The sequence below is a fragment of the Mustela erminea genome, chromosome 7 (assembly GCF_009829155.1).
Source record: "Mustela erminea isolate mMusErm1 chromosome 7, mMusErm1.Pri, whole genome shotgun sequence".
Lineage (NCBI taxonomy): Eukaryota > Metazoa > Chordata > Mammalia > Carnivora > Mustelidae > Mustela > Mustela erminea.
The window spans coordinates 116,521,231-116,542,422 of record NC_045620.1 but is presented as its reverse complement, the minus strand read 5'-3'; the positions used below and the strand labels follow the sequence as shown (position 1 = coordinate 116,542,422).

Genomic DNA, 21,192 nt, shown 5'->3' with positions numbered 1-21,192 from the left:
GACTTGGAACAACTTTGGCAGTGGGATTAGACAATATGCTTACATAGCAATCATTTTCATATGGCTAGACCATCCGAACATTCACAATAGATTCTGAAGGGAGGAGAATTATGTCAATTGAGCTAGCCATGCAATCTCAGTGATTTCTAAGTAATCACTGGCTCTCCCATAATCCAACCGCCTGTACCAATGTCAGAGGTAGAATTCATTCATGCATTCAACAAACTTAGTGAGTATTAATTAGGCACCGGCGCTTTTCTATACACTAGGAACACAATCATGAAGAGAGGACACAAAAATCCTTGGCCTTGTGGAACTTAAATTCTGGGGAGGCACCTTTGTACCCAGAAAAGTGCAGAGTTTTAACTACTATCCAATAGAACATACTGCTGTTCTGAACAGTCCTGAAAGAACATTTTGCAAGAGTCTAAGCCACACCTGAGCCAGCCTTCCTCCTGATCCCTTGTCTCTTCATCTTGGTCTCTGTGTCACAGCAATTTACAGAAGAGGGCCTGATGCTTTTTTCTTAATGTACCCTCATTTATCAAGCCACACGACTCCTCAAGCCTCAAAACAAAAATGTTCATAGGCTTTGAACTACTTCTGGGAATCTCAACTGAAAAACACACCTAACTTCTGAATAGAATTTAGGTTGCAAAAATGCACTTTAACCTAGCTTCCCCCTATAAAATAAGGGGGCAAATTAAATGCCCAACTATAAATTAATGGATAGGTAAATTATTGTTTTTACATGAGATGAAATCATATGCAGCCATTAAGATTGTACTTACAAAGATTCTAATGAATGAAAGAAAACACTTATTATAAAATATTAGGTAACCAAACAGAACAAAACTAAATATATTCCATATAACAAGCCTGTATAAAAATCTACTAAGAAAAATAAAAGCCTTGAGGGAAATGTCCAAAACATTAACCACTGATATACTTAGGTGTTGAAATTATGGGTGTTTTCCTACTTTTTCTATTTTCTTCTTTTTCTTAAGTCAACATTTATTATTTTCAGAATTTAAAAAATAATAATTTTAAGCCTAAGTATAGTTTTTTTTTTTAAAAGGCAAAGACAAGGAGGCAAGAAAAAGTATAGAACAGTTTATCTTGGTAGCTAAGAGCCTGAGATCTGAATTCAAACCCCCTGGGTCTGAACTACGGTTCCCCAAGTTACTGTGTGACCTTGGGCAGATTATTTAACCTTTCTTCCCTGTAGTTTGTCGCCTGCAAAGTGGGGATGAAAATAGTACCTATCTACATAGGTTGGTATGAGAATTAGTAGACAATTCACAAAAAGTTGTTCAGCAGAGCATAATAACCCATAAGCGCTCAAAATAACAGATCCAGTATTCCAGTGGTCTCAAAGAAAGAGTTCACACAAGGGGGAAAGGTGGGCAAACATCACATCTTCATGTCTCGGAAACAGTTAAATTCAGTGGGCAATTTTCCCTCAGTCAGAATCAATCCCAAAATCCTTAACTTACATTGTAAATTTTCCTCTGAAGAAGATGGACAGTATGTTGATACTCATTTTATGGGTAATTACTTCCTTGGGTGTTTTCTTTCTTTTTTTTTTTTTTAATGTACTGATTGGTCATCATTTGTTGTACACAGTGACTTTTAATTTTAAAAACAAGTCTGAAAATTATGTTAATAGGACCATCAGAAAACACTAATCATTACTTTAAGATGAAATGACCTCATAAAAATACTGTTTATGGTACTGACAGGTGTTATTTGAAGATAAAACTAATAGTCTGATAGAATCATGTTTTTTGCCAAAAGTTGGTTCCAAAAACTATGAAATGAAAAGTTAGTCTCTTAATTCCTGCACCCAACATTTTTTTTTTCTGTACAAATTAAGCCACTTAATCTGGGTAAGATAAATCTGGGTTGTTCATTAAGACTGCACCTTGTCCACAACAGACTTTTGATAGATATTTGCAGAAAGGACACCCATTTTGGAAATTTTTGTTCTTATTGCTTGCCAATACTCATCTTTTTAAAAGAATGAACATTTGGTTCACATTGCATAAATACGAAATCTTGACCAATAAAGAAGATCTAGAAAGTAAGACAGGTTAAAATTTGTTTCTCTACTTCTCCTGAAATGAGGCATCCTGATGAAAAAGAACGGTGCCTTGCAGCTGCTAGAATTCTTTACCTTAATTTCTAATCTAGATTAGATTCTAATAAAAAGATCTTGGAAATTCTCTACTCAAAATAAGGTTGTGCTTCTGGTTCTTCTTGACTTGGTTTGGCAACTTTTCTCTGTCATAGACTCTTCTTGCATGGAGTTTCTCTGCCTGCTTAAGGCAATGAAAACGTCTTGAACGGTGAAGTTTCACGGTCTTAGATTGGAACGTGGCTGGGCACTAGCTGCATCACCTTCAGTCACTGACCCTCACTCAGCCTCGGTTTCTTAGTCTACAAAGCAGGCATCATCAACACAGATCTCACACGGTTACACTGGGGCTACAACAACTGCCTGGACACTACAGGCGACTTATACTCAGGTGTTCTTCCCTTCCCCTGAGAGTCTTTTTCGAGGGTCTACAGTCATTCTTCGAGAGGCTTTGGGTTCTTTCCAGTCTTTCCTTAGACCAGAAGGCAAAGCTGTCCTGGATTCTTGATTGGGATTCTTAAATTAGGAGCATTTGAATTCTACATTAACTTCGACTCCTTCCCGCTTACGTCCCAGGGAACCGGCCAGGTAGAGGAGTTGGTGGCGAGCGCCGCGCCTTTGCGGGGAGGGGTGCTGAGAAGTAGGGTTCTCGCTCAAGCCGGTGGGTTCCCATCCCCTTCTCTCTCCCACGGTGGCAGTCCGTGTCAGACTCGGCCCACCTCCCTCCGAACCGCAAAGATTAAGTTCTCGACCGTCTGAGCCGGGTGTTCTCCGAGAGATGCCCAGACGTGGACTCTCTCGGGCTCCCAGAACTAGCCTGCCCCAGCCCTACAAAGGAAAGGGGAAGGGAGATGGAAGGGAGATGGAAGCCGCAGGTGTCTCGGCGCGGGCGGAATTGGGGAGGGGAACAGTCTGCCCAGCCTGAGCCGGCCGGCTCGCCTCCCTCCCGCTCCATCTCCTTCCCCGCAGCAGCCAGAGCGTTTGGAGCCGGCAGGAGAGGCGCGCGGGGCCGGGAAAGTGCGGGAGGCGTCTGCCCCGCGACGGCTTCCCGCCTGACCGGCGTCCAGCCAGCAGCCCTGCCGCGCCGCTGGCCCCCCTGGAACGGGGCTCCGCGCTCCGGTCTGCGATCCCGGGTGCGCCGCGCTCCTGGACCCTGGGAACCTGGCCGGGCGCCGCGCCCGCGGGGGACAAACGCTACCTGTGGAAGTAATGTGCGCAGAAGAGGCCCAGGAGCACCGTCGCAGGCTGGCCGAAGAGTGAGCGCGGCTGCCGGGCGAGGAACCCCGCGGGCACCGCGAAGGAGGGCAGCTCCTGCAGGAACCAGGCGGCGCGGGCGGGCAGGCGGGTAGCGGTGGGCAGTAGGCTCTCCGAGTACTTCCCGTAGCCGGAGGGCTTCGCCAGGTACAGGACCAGTGCCCCCAGGGCGGCCAGAGTGGCGCTGCCTGCCAGCACCGGGCTCTGCTGGCAGGGAAGGGGCATCGCGCCGTGTTCCCCGCTGGTGGCTGCCGCTCGCGCAAAGGAGAGCGCCGTCTCCGCGGCCCCTTTATGGGGCGCGAGACGCCACCCTGCGTCCGCCCCTTCGGCCTTGGCTCCCGCCCTTCCATCCCGCTTTCGCTCGCCGAGGCCAGCCCTGGCTTGGCGCTGCATCAGTGCCCGTTTCGCTCGACTGGCGCTTGGGGAGGCAGCCGAGGCGTGGGGAAGGATCCAAGGGCCAAAACATGTGTCCTGGGGTCCTCCCTCCCCCGCCTGGGACTAGACCACCTCCGCCCCTCTGCCGGCGCCCGCCCTTTCCACGCCTGCCGCTGGTCTCCCCTTTGCTCCTCGAAGACCTGTTCTCACCCATCGCCCTCTGATGCCGCAGCTTCTAGGACCAGGAAATCAGAAGAGAAAAGCCACAGGGACGATTTAGTCGGGGTCGACCTCTCGCCCCCAAAACACTCCTGCGCGGCCGCCGCGCAGCCTCCACCCTCAGACCACCCCAAGCCTGGATCTCCCCAATCCCTCCGCTTCCCTACGCTCCTTCACTCCCCGTCCGATCCTTCTTACGACCCTGGGCCAGGCATCCAGGCACTTCCCGCGCCCGCCAGCCCTTCTGCTTGGGGGCTTCCTGCACCTTCCCCATCTCAACCAGCGCCCCCACTACCCCACCACGCCCCCAGGGCCCTCATTCCTCCGCCGTTTCTCTCTGCCTTGCTGGGTGCGCCCCTGGGCCACCCGCCTGAGTCAAAGAGGTTCATCCCCTAAACGCGGGCGCACGAGCAAGTACTGCGGCTAGGACTAGTGATCCTGTCAGTCTGCCCTTGCCTGTCCTCCAACACGGGACCCAGGCAGCCGCCCCAGACTCGGGCTGAAGTCCACGGTTTCTGCCCCCTCTCCCCATTCCTGGATCAGACGAGTCAGGTTACACGTGGTGGTGCCACTGGGGATACTACTGTGCCCTGAACATCCAGACGTGGTTCTTTCTTCCATTTTTCCACCCTCCTCTCATCCTTCACCCACTCGTACATTATCTATTTCTTCTTCCCTTCTCTGAATCAGTATCCAGACCTTCTTAGCTGCCTTCCTCCGAAGATGTGTGCCCTTTTAATCTCTTCGGTCTTTCTTTGACCTGGCTCTCTCCTGCAGGTCGACCTTCTCTTTCTGCATCATTATTGCATCTTCCTGTCCCACCTCTAGTAGGGATTACTTTATCCCTATTAATTTTCTCCTCCGGTCCCTACTTCAGGCTCCACCCCAGCCTTCCACACCACACCGTTCCTTGGCTCGCTCTTTATCCTCTCTCTTAGCCCCAAGTCACTGCCTCAGGAGCCCCACTCCTAACCCCCGTCCACTCCTACCTGTCCTACTGGCTGTTCCAATGAAAGGCACACTGTCCCATCTGCCCAACTTGAAGTCGTCCCCTTATATCTGGGATGCTTTCCAAACTTGATGAGAACCCCATCTTATAGGTCTAAGAACCTTGGTAAACCCTAAGCAAAATGAACACACACCCCTAACACTCACCAATCAACTTGCTGAGAACCGGTGATAAGGAATAAACTCTTTAAAGCAGCCAGTAAAAAGAAAAAAAAAAAAGACCTAGAGGGACAAAGATAGTAAGTACAACAGATTTCTCAGGCACTATGCAAACCGGAAGAAAATGGGATGCTACATTTGAAGTGCTAAAGGAAGAAAATTTTTTCAACCAAGAATTTCACATCTAGAGTGCCTGGGGGCTGGAGTGGGGAAAGGTCTCAGTCTGTTAAGCAGTTGCCTTTGGTTCAGGTCATGATCCCAGAGTCCTAGGATGGAGTCCTACCTCAGGCTCCCTGCTCACTGGGGAGTCACTCTCTGCCCCTCTCTAGGGCTCCTCTCTCTCTCTCTCTCTCTCCCTCTCGTCTCTCTCTCAAATAAATAAAATCTTGAAAGAAAGAAAGAATAAATGAATGAATGAATTTCACATCTAATGAAAATATCCCTCAACAATGACGGTGAGGAGACTGGCTTCCAGACATGATGGACTAAGATTTTCACACACACACACACACACACACACACACACACACACACACGCAGAAGGCGATGACAAAACCGGGGAGGAAAAAAGTCTACCTGAAGTTACTAGGGAATGAACAGCAGCAAACAGATACTGATGGGGAACTCACCTTCACATGGCAGGAGAACATGGAAAACTGTAGGCATAAGTTCTTACTATAGTCTTGAAAAGGAAAGAGCCAGAGAGGGAATCCCAAACTCTATCTACCCATATCTCTGGATGACTCAAAGGAGACTCAAAGCAACTCAGCTCAGACAAAAGTTCTGAACAGACACAAGAAACAAAGTCTGAAGTTCAATCCCAGCCAAGGAAATTACCAGCTAAAATCAACCAAATAATATTCGTAAGAGAAAAAGAATATAGCCCATAATCTCTACTACTTAGCATGCATAATGTGCAAGTTACCTGATACAGGAAAAATCAGTTCAATAAAACACATTCTCAAGAGAAACAAAAATCAATTGAGTCCAATACTAAGATGAACCACACCTCAGAATTAACGAACAAGGCTTTTAAATTAATTATTATAATTGCAATAGTTGGCTAGGGCTGCTCTAAAAGGTATCACAAACTTGATGGCTTAAACAACAGAAGTTTATTGCCACACAGTTCTGGAGGCTAGAAGTCCAAGATCAAGGTGTCAGGAAGGCTAGTTCTTCGGAGGGCAGTGGGGAATCTTTCCATGCCTCTCCTCTAGCTTCTGGTAATTTGCTGGAAATCTTTGCCATTCCTTGGCATGTAGAAGCTTCATTCTAATTTCTGCCTGCTATCTTCAACATAGCCTTCACCCTTTGTGTGTTTATCTGTGTCCAAATTCTCCTTTTTGTAAGGACACCAGTCATATTGAATTAAGGGCCCACCCTACTCCAGCAGTTTCATTTAAACTAATTATATCTTCCATGATCCTATTTCCAAATAGGATCACATTCTTAAGTGCTTGGAGTTAGAACTTCACTATAGAGGTTTTGAGGGAGAGGGTCACCTGTCACCTGCATGGCTCAGTCAGTTAAGCATTGTACTCTTGGTTTCAACTCAGGTCATAATCTCTGGGTTGTGGGATTAAGCCCCACATCAGGCTCTGTGCTGAGTGTGAAGCCTGTTTAGGATTCTCTCTCCCCCTCTTTCTCTGCACACCTCCCCCCATCCATGCTCTTTCTCTCTCTCTCAAAAGAAAAAAAAAAAATAAGGAGAGAGAGAGAAGAAATTTTGAGGAAGATACAATTTAACCAACAGCAACAATTAACTTCAATAAAGTATAAAACAAAACATGCTTTCAATGCATGAAATTACAGTACAGAAATGGGAAATGATGAGATACTGCAATGATTTTTTAAAGGATGGGTGTGGTGCATAAGCAATGTATCTTGGAGCACTGAAAAAATAAAATAAAATTTTAAAAAAAAGATGGAAATTCTAACTAATAGTATACTACATGTTAATTAATTGATTTAAAATAAAGATGGAAATTCTAGAACCAAAAATGCAATTTATGAAATAAAAAAATTATGGGATAGACATAAATTGAACAGAGAAGATGGAAGGAGGAATAAGTGAACTTGAAGATAGATTATTTGATAAAAGGCAGAAATTTACAAATTCAAATTATTCAATGAGAAATAAGCAGAAAACCAAAAAGGCCCAAGTTGAGGCAAAGCAAACAATATTTAATTTATTAAAAGTGAAAGATAAAGAATGAATCTTAAAAAAACCAACATATTATTTAGAGGAGGACAAAAATCTGATTAACAGCTAACTTCTTATCAGAAACATGTAAATCAGAAGAGAGTAGGACATCTTTAAAATGCTGAAAGAAAAAAATCTCTGCCCAAAATTCTACTTATATCCAGAAAAAGTATTTTCAATAATGAAGGTGAAATATGGATATTTGCAAATAAACAAAAACTATGAGCATTCATATCTTCAGTATAATAAATGGTTAAGCTCTTGTGGCTGAAGGGAAAATATAACTGATAAAAAGAAATGTTGGTGAGATATAAGTTTATAAGGTTGCAAGATTTCTATTTTTTTAAGTGAAGTAGTACTTTGCAATTATAACTATACTGTGGCAGTTATGAATGAATGTTGAAATCCATAGGGCAACCCTATAAAAAATTTAATAAAGAATAACTACTACATACAAGGTTGAATGTTAACTAGATTTATTGTGGCGATATTTCACAATACATACAAACATTGAATCATTATGTTGTACACCCAAAACTAACATAATGTCGTATGTAAATTAAACCTCACTTTAAAAAAAGAATAACTACAAATTCAACAGTAAAATTAAAATAAAAATCCAAAAAGATAATAAAATAATAAGAAGGAGAGGACAGGAAGAGATTAACAAGAACAAAACACAGAAATGTGAAATGGTTGTAACAGCTCGGAAAGGAAGAACTGAAACTATATATTCACAAAGGACATGATCTTATATGTCAAATACTAAAAAGCTTTTAGCACAAATAAGAGAGTGTACCAATGTTACAAGATACAGGATCAATATGCAAATATCAATCAAAACTAATGATAAGAATCCGAAATGAAATTACAAAAGCAATCCATTCACAATAGCACCAAAACCCCTAAAATACTTAGAGAAAATAAAGGAATGAAACAAAAAAAGGAATGAGACTTAAACATTGAAAACTATAAAACATTGTTGAAAGAAATTTAAAAACTTAAATAAATGGAAAGATATCCTATGTTCATGGATTGGAAGCCTTAATATTGTTAAGATGTCATACTCCCTGCTATGGACTGAATTGTGTTCCCCTAAAATTTGTATAGTGAAGCCCTAACCCCTAATGTGACTGTATCTGTACCTGAAAGTAGGGTCTTTAGGAGGGAGTTAAGGTCAAATGAGGTCAGAAGGATCAGGCTGTAATCAGATGAAAGACTATGGCCTTATAAGGAAAAGATCTCTCTCTTTCTTTCTCACTCTCTCTGTCTTTCTCTCTCCCATGTGAAGAAACAGTGAGAAGGCAGACATCTATGGCCCAAGGAGAGAACTCTCACCAGACATTGTTATTAACTTGTTATTATTCTGATGTTGGATTTCTAGTCTCCAGAACTATCACAAATTTAAGTTTATTGGCACCCAGTCTATGGTATTTTGTTATAGCAGTCTGATTCAATTCCTATCAAAAATCCTAACTGACTTTTCAGAAATGGAAAAGCTGATCCTAAAATTCATATGCAAATGCAAGGAGCCAAGAATAGACAAAACAATCTTTTAAAAGAAGAAAAAATTGAAGGACTTCTACATACTGATTTCTGAACTTACCACAAAGAAACAGTAATCCAGACAGTGTGGTACTAGCATATGGAGATATAGATAGATAGATAGATATAGATATAGATATAGATCCATATATATATATGGATATATATATATATATATGGAATAGAACTTAGAGTCCAGATATAAATGCATACATTTATGGCAAACTGATTTTCAATAAGAGTGATGAGATCATTCAATGGGGAAAGAATAACCTTTTCAAAAACTGATGTTGGTATAAATAAACAGCTTCATGTAAAAGAATGAAATTGGACTCCTAATTCACACCATATACAAAAACTAACCTAAAATAGGTCAAACACATAAATGTGGGTTAAAACTATAAAACTCTTAAAAGAAAACATGACCTTAAATTATTAGGTATTAACGTGACCTGAAATTAGGCAATGTTTCTTAGATATAACACAAAGCACAAGTAACAAAAGGGAAAAAAAGATCAATTTGGTTTCATTAAGACTAAAAATGTTTCTGCCAGTAACACCACCAAGAAAGTGAAAAGGTAAGTCACTATGCTGTACATTAGATCTCCAGAACTTACTTATTTACTAGCTGCAACTTTGTACCTTTTAACACTATCTCCCCAATTCTACCACCTTCCAGTCCCTGATAACCACAATTCTACTCTTTGTTCCTCAGTCTAGTCTTTTCACATTCTACATATAAATAATGTCATATGATATTTGTCTTTCTCTGTCTGGCTTATCTCACTTAACAGACTATCTTTAAGGTCCAACCACGTTGTCACAAATGTCAGAATTTCCTTCTTTCTCATAGCAGAATAACATTCCATTATCACATCTTTGCTACCCATTCATCCATTGATGAACACTTACATTGTTTCCATATCTTGGCTATTGTAAACAATGCTGCAATAAACATGGGAGTGCAGATAATCTTCTTGATATCTTGTTTACATTTCCTTTGACTATATACCCGGAAGCAGGATTGCTGGATCATATGGTAGTTCTATTTTTAACTTTTTGAAGAACTTCCATAATGTTCTCCAGAGTGGCTGCACCAGTTTGCATTCCCACCAATAGCAGGAGAGTTCCCCTTTCTCTGCATTCTCACCAACACCTGTTGTTTGCTGTATTGTTAAGTTTAGCCATTCTGACAAGTGTAGGGTGATCTCTCATTATAGTTTTGATTTGTATTTCCCTGATGATGAGTGATATTGAAAATCATTTCTTTTTTTTTTTAATTTTTTATTTTTTATAAACATATATTTTTATCCCCAGGGGTACAGGTCTGTGAATCACCAGGTTTACACACTTCACAGCACTCACCAAAGCACATACCCTCCCCAATGTCCATAATCCCACCCCCTTCTCCCAAACCCCCTCCCCCCAGCAACCCTCAGTTTGTTTTGTGAGATTAAGAGTCACTTATGGTTTGTCTCCCTCCCAATCCCATCTTGTTTCTTTGATTCTTCTCCTACCCACTTAAGCCCCCATGTTGCATCACCACTTCCTCATATCAGGGAGATCATATGATAGTTGTCTTTCTCTGCTTGACTTATTTCACTAAGCATGATACGCAAACGACATATCAGATAAAGGACTAGTGTCCAGAATCTATAAAGAACTTAGCAAACTCAACACCCAAAGAACAAATAATCCAATCAAGAAAATCATTTCTTGTGTCTGTTAGCAATCTGGATGTCTTCTTTGGAAAAATGTCTATTCATGTCTTCTGCCCATCTTTTAACTGTTTGGGTTTTTTGGGTAATGAGTTTGGTAAGTTCTTTATAGATTTTGGATACTAACCTTTTGTCAGATATGTGATTTGCATATATCTTCTATCATTTCAAAGGCTGCCCTTTAGATTTGGTGATTGTTTCCTTCACTGTGCAGAAGCTTTTATTTTGATGAAGTCCCCATAGTTTATTTTTGCTTTTGTTTCCTTTGCCTCAGGAAACATGTCTAGTAAGAAGTTGCTGTGGCTGATGTCAAAGAGGTTACCTGCTATGCTCTCCTTTTGGATTTTGATGAATTCCTCTCACATTGAGGTTTTTCATCCATTTTGAGTTTATCTTTGTGTATGGTGTAAAAAAACAGTTGAATTTCATTCTTCTGTATATAGCTGTCCAATTTTCCCAGCATCATTTACTGAAGAGAGTGTCTTTTTTCCATTGCATACTTTTCCTGCTTTGTCAAAGATTATTTGACCATAGAGTTAAGGGTCCATATCTGGGATTTCTATTTTGTTCCATTGGTCTATGTGTCTCCTTTTGTGCCAGTACCATGCTCTCTTAGTGATCACAGCTTTGTAACATAGCTTGAAATCAGACAACGTGATGCCACCAGTATAGTTTTTCTTTTTCAACATTTCCTTGGTGATTCAGGGTCATTTCTGGCTCCATACAAACTTTAGGTGTCTTTGTTCCAGCACTCTGAAGATCAGGAACACAACAATGATGCCCAGTCTCACCAGTACTGTTCAACATAGCACTAGAAGTCCTAGCAACAGCTATCAGACAACAAAAATAAATAAAAGGTATTTATATTGTCAAAGAAGAAGTCAAACTCTCTCTCTCTCTTCGCAGATGACATTATATTTTATGTGGAAAATGCAAAAGACTCCACCCTCAAATTACCAGAACCCATGTAACAATTCAGTAATGTGGCAGGATACAATGATGTACAGAAATCAGTTGCTTTCTTATACCCTGGCAATGTAACTGTAGAAAGAGAAATTAGAGAATTGATTCCATTTACAATAGCACCAAAAAACACAAGATACCTTGGAATAAACTTAACAAAAGAGGATCTATACTCAAGGAACTACAAAACACTCATGAAAGAAACTGAAGACACAAAAAGATGGAAAAACATTCCATGCTCATGGATTGAGAGAAAAAACATTGTTAAAATGTCTATGCTGCCTAGAGCAATCTATACGTTCAACCATTTTGAGTGTATTTTTATTTATGGTGTAAGAAAGTGGTCCAGTCTCATTCTTTTGCAAAGGAATCTACACATTTAATGCAATCCCTGAGAAAATACCATCAGCATTTTTCACAGAACTAGAATAAACAATCCTAAAACTTGTATGGAACCACAAAAGACCCTGAATAGCCAAAGTGATTTTGAAAAAGAAAAGCAAAGCTGATATGTAGAAGAATGAAACTCGACCATTCTCTTATACCATACACAAAGATAAACTCGAAATGAATAAAAGACCTCAACGTGAGACAGGAATCCATCAGAATCCTAGAGGAGAGCATAGGCAGTAACCTCTTCAATATCAGCTGCAGCAACTTCTTTCAAAATATGTCTCCAAAGGCAAAGGAAACAAAAGCAAAGATGAACTTTTGGGACTTCATCAAGGTCAAAAGCTTCTGCACAGCAAAGGAAACAGTCAACAAAACAAAGAGGCAACCCACAGAATGGGAGAAGATATTTGCAAATGACAGTACAGACAAAAGGTTGATATCCAGGATCTATAAAGAACTCCTCAAACTCAACACACACAAAACATACAATCATATCAAAAAATGGGCAGAAGATATGAACAGACACTTCTCCAATAAAGACATACAAATGGCTATCAGACACATGAAAAAATGTTCATCATCACTAACCATCAGGGAGATTCAAATTAAAACCACATTGAGATATTACCTTATACCAGTTAGAATGGCCAAAATTAGCAAGACAGGATACAACGTGTGTTGGAGAGGATGTGGAGAAAGGGGAACCCTCTTCCACTGTTGGTGGGAATGCAAGTTGGTGCAGCCACTTTGGAGAACAGTGTGGAGATTCCTCAAGAAATTAAAAATAGAGCTTCCCTATAACCCTGCAATTGCACTACTGGGTATTTGCCCCAAAGATACAGATGTAGTGAAAAGAAGGGCCATCTATACCCCAATGATTATAGCAGCAATGGCCACGGTCGCCAAACTGTGGAAAGAACCAAGATGCTCTTCAATGGACGAATGGATAAGGAAGATGTGGTTCATATACAGTATGGAGTATTATGCCTCTATCAGAAAGAATGAATACCCAACTTTTGTAGCAACATGGACGGGACTGGAAGAGATTATGCTGAGTGAAAAGTCAAGCAGAGAGAGTCAATTATCATATGGTTTCACTTATTTGTCGAGCATAACAAATAACATGCAGGACATGGGGAGATGGAGAGGAGAAGGGAGTTGAGGGAAATTGGAAGGGGAGGTGAACCATGAGAGACTATGGACTCTGAAAAACAACCTGAGGATCTTGAAGGGGTGGGGGGTGGGAAGTTGGGGGAACAGGGTGGTGGGTATTAGGGAGGGCACGTATTGTACGGAGCACTGGGTGTTGTGCAAAAACAATGAATACTGTTACACTGAAAAGAAATTAAAAAAAGAAAGAAAGAAAGAAAAGAAAAGCTGGAGGCATCACAATTCTGGACCTTAAGTTATATTACAAAGCTGTAGTAATCAAGACAGTATGATGCTGGCACAAAAACAGACACAAAGATCAATTGAAGAGAATAGAAAACCCAGAAATGAACCCACAACCATATGGTCAGCTAATCTTTGACAAAGCAGGAAAGAATATTGAGTGGGACAAAGACAGTCTCAGGGTGCCTGGGTGGTTCAGTCAGTTGAAAGTCCAACCCTTGGTTTGGGCTCAGGTCATGAGCTCCTGGTCGTGGGATGGAGCTCCCCATCAGGCTCTGGACTGATGGGGAGAGGAGAGTCTGCTTGAGATTATCTCTCCCTCTGCCTTCCCCCTGATTTCTCTCACACTCTCTCAAATAAATAAATAAATAAATCTTTTATAGAAAGTCTCTTCAAGGGCGCATGGGTGGCTCAGTTGGTTGAGTGACTGCCTTCGGCTTGGGTCATGATCCTGGACTTCCAGGATCGAGTCCCACATCGGGCTCCCAGCTCCTTGGGGAGTCTGCTTCTCCCTCTGACCTTCTCCTCTCTCATGTTCTCTCTCACTCATTCTCTCTCAAATAAATAATATCTTTTAAAAAAAATTCTCTTCAACAAATTGTGTTGGGAAAAATGTACAGCCACATGTGAAAGAGTCTTCATTAGTTTCTGTTTATATTGCTGTTTCCCCTGAAGAATGTGAGCCCCTTCTGGGCAGTGTGCATAACTTAAGAAAATTGGCTTGGAGTCGAATGTTGATTCTTTTTTCTACTATAAAGAGCCATATAACCCTGAGCATCAGACTTAAACTCTCTGATGGTTTTCTACATCAGTAGAATGGGTATAATAATACTACAATGAACAGTAGTTTTTAAGATAAAAAGTGACAGAAATCTAACTCAAAATATCTTAACCAAAAAAACAAAATAATACTGTGTGTGAGCGTGTGTGTGCATGTGCATGTGTGTGTGTGTTTATAAGTAGGACATTCAAGAAGTGGCTAAAAGGCAAGACTGGATCTGGGGTTCAAACATTGTCACTAGACTTTCCTATCTGTCATTTACTAACTCTAATTTCTTCTTCACTTTAAGGAAGGGTTTCTAGCAGCTTCAGATTCAGCCAGGCCTTACTTCTTGCAATCTAAGTAAATTCCTCTATGAAGAAGTTATTTCACTAAGAGAATTTCACTAAGAGAATTCTACCCCTGCTTAGATCATATTCCTGGAAGAGATAAAAGCTACTCTTTTTATATTATTTTATTTTATTTTTTACTTTAACCAACTTCATTTTTTTAATTAACATACAATGTATTATTGGTTTCAGAAGTATAGGTCAGTGATTCATCAGACTTATATAATACCCAGTGCTCAATATATCACATCTTCCTTAATGTCTATCACCCAGTTAGCCCATCCCTCTACCCTCCTGCCCTTCAGCAACTCTAAGTTTGTTTACTATGATTAAGATCCTCATGGGGTGCCAGGTGGCTCTGTCGGTTAAGCGGTTAAGCATCTGCCTTTGGCTCCGGTCACAATCCCAGGGTCCTGGGATTGAGCCCCATATCAGGTTCCCTACTCAGTGGGGAGAGTCTGCTTCTTCCTCTGCCCCTTCCCTCTACCCACCCCCCCGCCGCAAGCTCTCTTTCTCTCTCACTCTCAAATAAATAAAGTAAATGTTTTTTTAAAAAGAGTCTCTTAGAAAATTGTCTTCCTTTCTGGTTTTTTTCTTGTTTTATTTTTCCATACTTCCCCTATGATCCTGTTTTGTTTCTTAAATTCCACATATCAGTGAGATCATATGATAATTGTATTTCTCCAACTGACTTATACACTTAGCATAATGCCCTCTAGTTCCATCCATGTCATTGTAAATGGCAAGATTTTGATTTTTTTTTGTGCTTGAGTAATAGTCCATTATATATATACTATATATATAATATAGTGATTTTAAATATATATATGGTATATATATAAGTATATATATAAATATATAGTGATTATATATATAGTTTATATATATAAAAGATGTGATTTTATATTTATATATATATATATGATGTGATTTTATATATATAAAATCACATCTTTATCCATTCATCTGTCAATGGATATCTGGGCTTTTTCCACAGTTTTGCTATTGTGGACATTGCTGCTAGAAACATTCGGGTGCATGTGCCCCTTCAGATCACTACATTTGTATCCTTGGGGTAAATACCTAGTACTGCAATTGCTGGGTCATATGATAGCTCTATTTTTACTTTTTGAGGAGCCTCCATGATGTTTCCCAGAATGGCTGAAACAGTTTGCATTCCCACCAACAGTGTAGGAGGGTTCCCCTTTCTTCCATTCTTTCCAACATCTGTTGTTTCCTGACTTGTTAATTTTAGCCATTCTGACTGGTGTGAGGTAGTTTTGTGGTTTTGATTTGTATTTCCCTGATGCCAAGTAATGTTGAGCATTTTTTCATATGTCTGTTGGCCATTTGGATGTCTTCTTTGGAGAAATGTCTGTTCATGTCTTCTGCCCATTTCTTGAATGGATTATTTGTTCTTTGGTTCTTGATTGGATTATCAGTTTTTTTACAGATTTTGGGTACTAGCCCTTTATTTGATATGTCATTTGCAAATATCTTCTCCCATTCTGTCAGATGTCTTTTGGTTTTCTCACCTGTTTCCTTTGTTGTGCAAAAGCTTTTGATCTTTTTTTTTTTTAAAGATTTTATTTATTTATTTGACAGATGACAAGTAGGCAGAGAGGCAGGCAGAGAGAGAGGAGGAAGCAGGCTCCCCACCAAGCAGAGAGCCCGATGTGGGGCTCGATTCCAGGACTGTGGGATCATGACCTGAGCTGAAGGCAGAGGCTTTAACCCACTGAGCCACCCAGGCTCTCCAAGCTTTTGATCTTGATGAAGTCCCAATAGTTCAATTTTGTCTTTGTTTCCCTTGCCTTTGGAGACATGTCTAGCAAGAAGTTGCTGTGGCCAAGGTCAAATAGTTTGCTGACTGTGCTCTCCTCTATGATTTTGATGGAGCCTTGTCTCACACTTAGGTCTTTCAACCATTTTGAGTCTATTTTTGGTATGGTGTAAGGTAATGGTCCAGTTTCATTCTTCTGCATGTGACTGTCCAATTTTCCCAACACCATTTATTGAAAAGATGGTCTTTTTCCCCTTAGATATTCTTTCATGCTTTGTTGACAATTAGTTGACCATAGAGTTGAGGGTCCATTTCTGAGTTCTCTATTCTGTTCCACTGACCTATGTCTTTTTTTTTGTGCCAGTATCATACTGTCTTGAGGATTACAGCTTTGTCTTAGAGCTTGAAGTCCAGAATTGTGATGCCACTAGCTTTGTTTTTCTTTTCAACATTTCCTTGACAATTTGGGATCTTTTCTGGTTCCACACAAATTTTAGGATTATTTGTTCCAGCTCTATGAAAAAAGTGGATGGTATTTTGATAGGGATTGCATTGAATGTGCAGATTGCTCTGGGTAGCATAGACATTTTCACAATACTTTTTCTTCCAATCCATGAGCATGGAATGTTTTTCCATTTCTTTGTGTCTTCCTCAATTTCTTTTATGAGAGTTCTATAGTCTTCTGCTTACAGATCCTTTGGCTCTTTGGTTAGGTTTATTCCTAGGTATCTTATCCTTTGGGGTTCAATTGTAAATGGAATCAACTCCTTAATTTCTCTCTGTTTCTCATTGTTAGTGTATAGACATGCAACTGATTTCTGTGCATTGATTTTGCATCCTGCCATGTTGCTGAATCACTGTATGAGTTATTGCAATTTGGGGATGGAATCTTTTGGGGTTTCCACATAAAGTATCATGTCATCTGTGAAGAGTGAGAGTTTAACTTCTTCTTTACTAATCTGAATGTTTTTTTTTTTTCTTTTTGTTCTCTATTGCTGAGGCTAGGACTTGTAGTACTATGTTGAACAACAGTGGTGAGAATGGGCATCCCTGTCATGTTCCTGACCTTAGGGGAAAAGCTCTCAGTTTTTCCCCATCAAGAATGATATTTGCCATGGGCTTATTATACATGGCTCTTATGATATTGAGGTATGTTCCCTCTATCCCCACACTTTGAAGAGTTTTAATCAGAAAGGATGCTGTACTTTGTCAAATGCTTTTTCTGTATCTTTTGAGAGGATTGTATGGTTCTTGTCCTTTCTTTTATTTATTTAGTGTATCACATTGATTTGCAGATATTCAACTAGCCTTGCAACCCAGGAATAAATCCCACTTGGTCATGGTGTATAATCCTTTTAATGTACTGCTGGATCTTATTGGCTAATTTTTGATGAGAACTTTTGCATCCATGTTCAAAGACACTGTTCTATCATTTTCCTCTTTGTGGGATCTTTGTCTGGTTTCAGGATCAAGGTAATGCTGGTCTCATAGAAGGAGTTTGAAAGTTTTCCTTCCATTTATATTTTTTGAACCAGCCTCAGAAGAATAGGTATTGATTCTTCTTTAAATGCTTGTTAGAATTCCCCTGGGTATAGGCTACTCCTAATGGGGTACATTTTTATGCTCATCCTATGGCCTGGAGGCCTCTATTGATAATCCCATGAAACTTAGAATTTACATGGTTGTGTGTGCGTGCGTGTGTGTGTGCGTGTGTGTGTGTCACGTGCACATATAGAGGGGTGGGAGTTAGTCACAATTTAGCACAAAAATTAATAGTATTCAAACTAGTTCAAGTAGAAAGGCCTGTCTTGCAGGGAATTACAAAGTTGTTGGAAGGCCTGCAATAGCTAAAGTCAAGATACTGTTGCTGGGCTTCACCTCACCATTGACTTCAAAGTCACTGCTGACATGCAGAGGTCAGCATCTTAGTGTGGCCCACAAAGTCGGTGAACATACACTGGGAAGTGGGTTCTCTCTCTCTCTCTCTCTCTCTCTCTCTCTCTTTTTAAGATTTTATTTATTTATTTGACAGAGAGTTAGAGAGCGCAAGTAGGCAGAGCAAAAGGCATATGGAGAAGGAGAAGCAGACTCCCCCTGAACAGAGATTCCAATGCAGGGCTGTATTCCAGGGTTATAAGATCATGACCTGAGCTGAAGGCAGATGCTTAACCAACTGAGCCACCTAGGTGGCCCAAGAAAAGTGGATTCTGGCAGCTAAAGAGATTCACTTCTGCAGAGCACTCCAAAAGCCACCACCAGGACAAACAGGCTGACCTTCACCTCCCTTTCACATGCTAAGCCTTGTGGGAGTACATCTCACTAGCAGGAACTAAATCACATCTAGAACCCTAATTGCAAGGAAGTGTTAGACTACTCCTTGTAATACAAGGAGATCACAGGAGGGACACTTAACACTGGCAACCAAAAGTGATACCAGGTTTTCAGTATCTATTTTAATGCACACTTCACAGTTTAATACTTGAGCAGCTGAAACATATGAACTATAATTGCTATTTTTTTCCATGTATAATTCTAAATTCTTACTGTATTTTCAGTTTGGGGGAAGAGTTCACATTTTTGTTCCCATGATTATTATTACATAATAGCTAACAATCATTATAAATCAAAATATCAGAATATCAAAAAACAATTTTAATTCATTCCTGAAAAATGTGCTAAGTAAAGAGTTCTTAATGGGTAAAAATTCTGTTAATTTTAACAAGAAAAATCAAGGTGAGTTCCAAATGAAGATTGGAAAAAAGTTGACCAAAAAAGTCAACTGAACACTGAAGTAACTTTGTATACATAACACATAGCAATTTTTAAATGAATAAATGAATTTTGGACATAAAATGAAATTTAAAGAAGATTTATTGTACTCACTAAAGAAAGTAAAGAAAACCTGGTAAAAGGTGGTAATTGATGTAGAAAGGGGGCTAAAATAGAGTGATTCTTTGGAGGGCACAATTTTTTTTCTCTGCACCATTTTGTTCATAAATATTTCAACCTTTGGGTGGCTTGTGACTATCTTATGTTCAAAATAAACCTAATATAAATAAAAACAAATAGAATTAAATAAACATAAGAACATTTTGCAATGCATGGAGTCATGAGACTTGTACATGTACATGAGACGAAAAATCATGCTACTTCTTCACCCATTTTGCTTGGCATGTACACAAATAGCAAAATGTCAGCGGCTCATCCAAACATTGTTCTACAATTCAAATCTGTTCTTTTTTATTTATTTATTTATTTATTTGACAGAGAGAGAACTCACAAGTAGGCAGAGAGGCAGGCAGAGAGAGTCGGGGGGGAAGAAGTCTCCCCGCTGAGCAGAGAGCCCGAGGCGGGACTCGATCCCAGAACCCTGAGATCATGACCCGAGCCGAAGGCAGAGGCCCAACCCACTGAGCCGCCCAGGCGCCCCTCAAATCTGTTCCAAATGCTATTTCCTGATTAGAAATAGTTGTCAAGTACATTGATGAATCTTTGCCTAAGATCATAATGTTGAAATATTACCTCTTAGCATTTACTTACTGTGCTTCATGGTGAAAACATATACAAAAAATTATCCAAAGAGCAGTCTATGTTTTCAACATTATGTCCCAATGTCCTTAATTGAACAGTTGTATAAGCTAAGTCTATTATTAAAAAGCCCAAAGCACACAATTTCAGTAAATTCACTTGCAGTTAGAAAATTACCTTTGCCTTATAGAATTACTTTAAGAATTAAATAAACTAATGTACTTGGAACTGGGTTTGACACATTGCAAGGGATTTTTTAGTATTAGATAATATTAGTCTCAAATTATACTTTATATATATTTTAAACTCATACAGTTCTTAATTGTGTGATGTTCCTTGCCCAATTTCAAATAAAATTAAAAGCCTTACTGGTAAGGGTGCCTGCATGACCCAGTCAGTTAGACATTTGCCTTCAGCTCAAGTCATGATCCCAGGGTCCTGAGATCAAGGCCTGTGTTGGCTCCCTGATTAGTGGGGAGTCTGCTCCTCCCTCTCTCTCTCTGCCCCTCTCCCCACTTGTGCGCTCTCTCTCTTTCTTATTCATGTTCTTTCTCTCTCAAATAAACAAACAAAAAAAATTTTTTTAAAGATTTTATTTATTTCTTTGACAGACAGAAATCACCAATAGGCAGAGAGGCAAGCAAAGAGAGAGGGGGAAGTAGGCTCCCCGCTGAGCAGAGAGCCCAATGCGGGGCTCGATCCCAGGACCCTGGGATCATGACCTGAGCTGAAGGCAGAGGCTTTAACCCACTGAGCCACCCAGGCGCCCCACAAACAAAATTTTTATAAAAAAAATAAAAAGCCTTGCTGGGAAAACTTATTTATACTAGACTGCCCCAACACCACTCTAGCAAGCACTGAATTATAAGCAATAGCAGTCCACCAATGGGAAAAGGGTAACAGTGTATAAAGAGATATGCTCTGTGGTATAGACATATAGAAAAGCTAGAACCTGAGACTGGACCAGAAACATCAGCATAAACTTACTCACATCCTAGCCTTCACCCAACACACAGAATAACACTGAGGGATTTGAAAAGATATCACTAAAGCAGCACTAAAGGAAGCCACAACAGCAACGATAGCCAAACCTCATTTTCTGAACAGACTGACTCAACTCACAAACATGAACAGCCAAGCAGAATAAGATACGTTCTCATTTCCAGGCATAAATATTATTTACCTTAGATTCTAGTGTTCTACATACATGTCAAACATGAAGTGGCAGGGGGGGTGGGAGGTTGGGGGAACAAGGTGGTGGGTATTAGAGAGGGCACGGATTGCATGGAGCACTGGGTGTGGTGCAAAAATACTCAATACTGTTATGCTGAAAATAAATAAAAAATTTAAAAAAAGAAATTTGAGACACAAAAAAAATATGCAAGAAATAAACAACACACAAGAA

General features: G+C 40.3%; 1 protein-coding gene across 1 annotated transcript in view; it reads right to left on the bottom strand.

Moving 5' to 3' along the window:
• The window catches only part of SRD5A2 (steroid 5 alpha-reductase 2), a 48,350-nt gene extending 44,716 nt beyond the window's left edge, over positions 1–3,634 (bottom strand). Inside the window, exon 1 of the mRNA XM_032353795.1 lies at positions 3,336–3,634. Within this exon, the coding sequence (XP_032209686.1) occupies positions 3,336–3,616 (281 nt within the window). The 5' untranslated portion in view covers positions 3,617–3,634. The remainder of the gene's footprint in view (positions 1–3,335) is intronic.
• Positions 3,635–21,192: the final 17,558 nt, after the last annotated feature.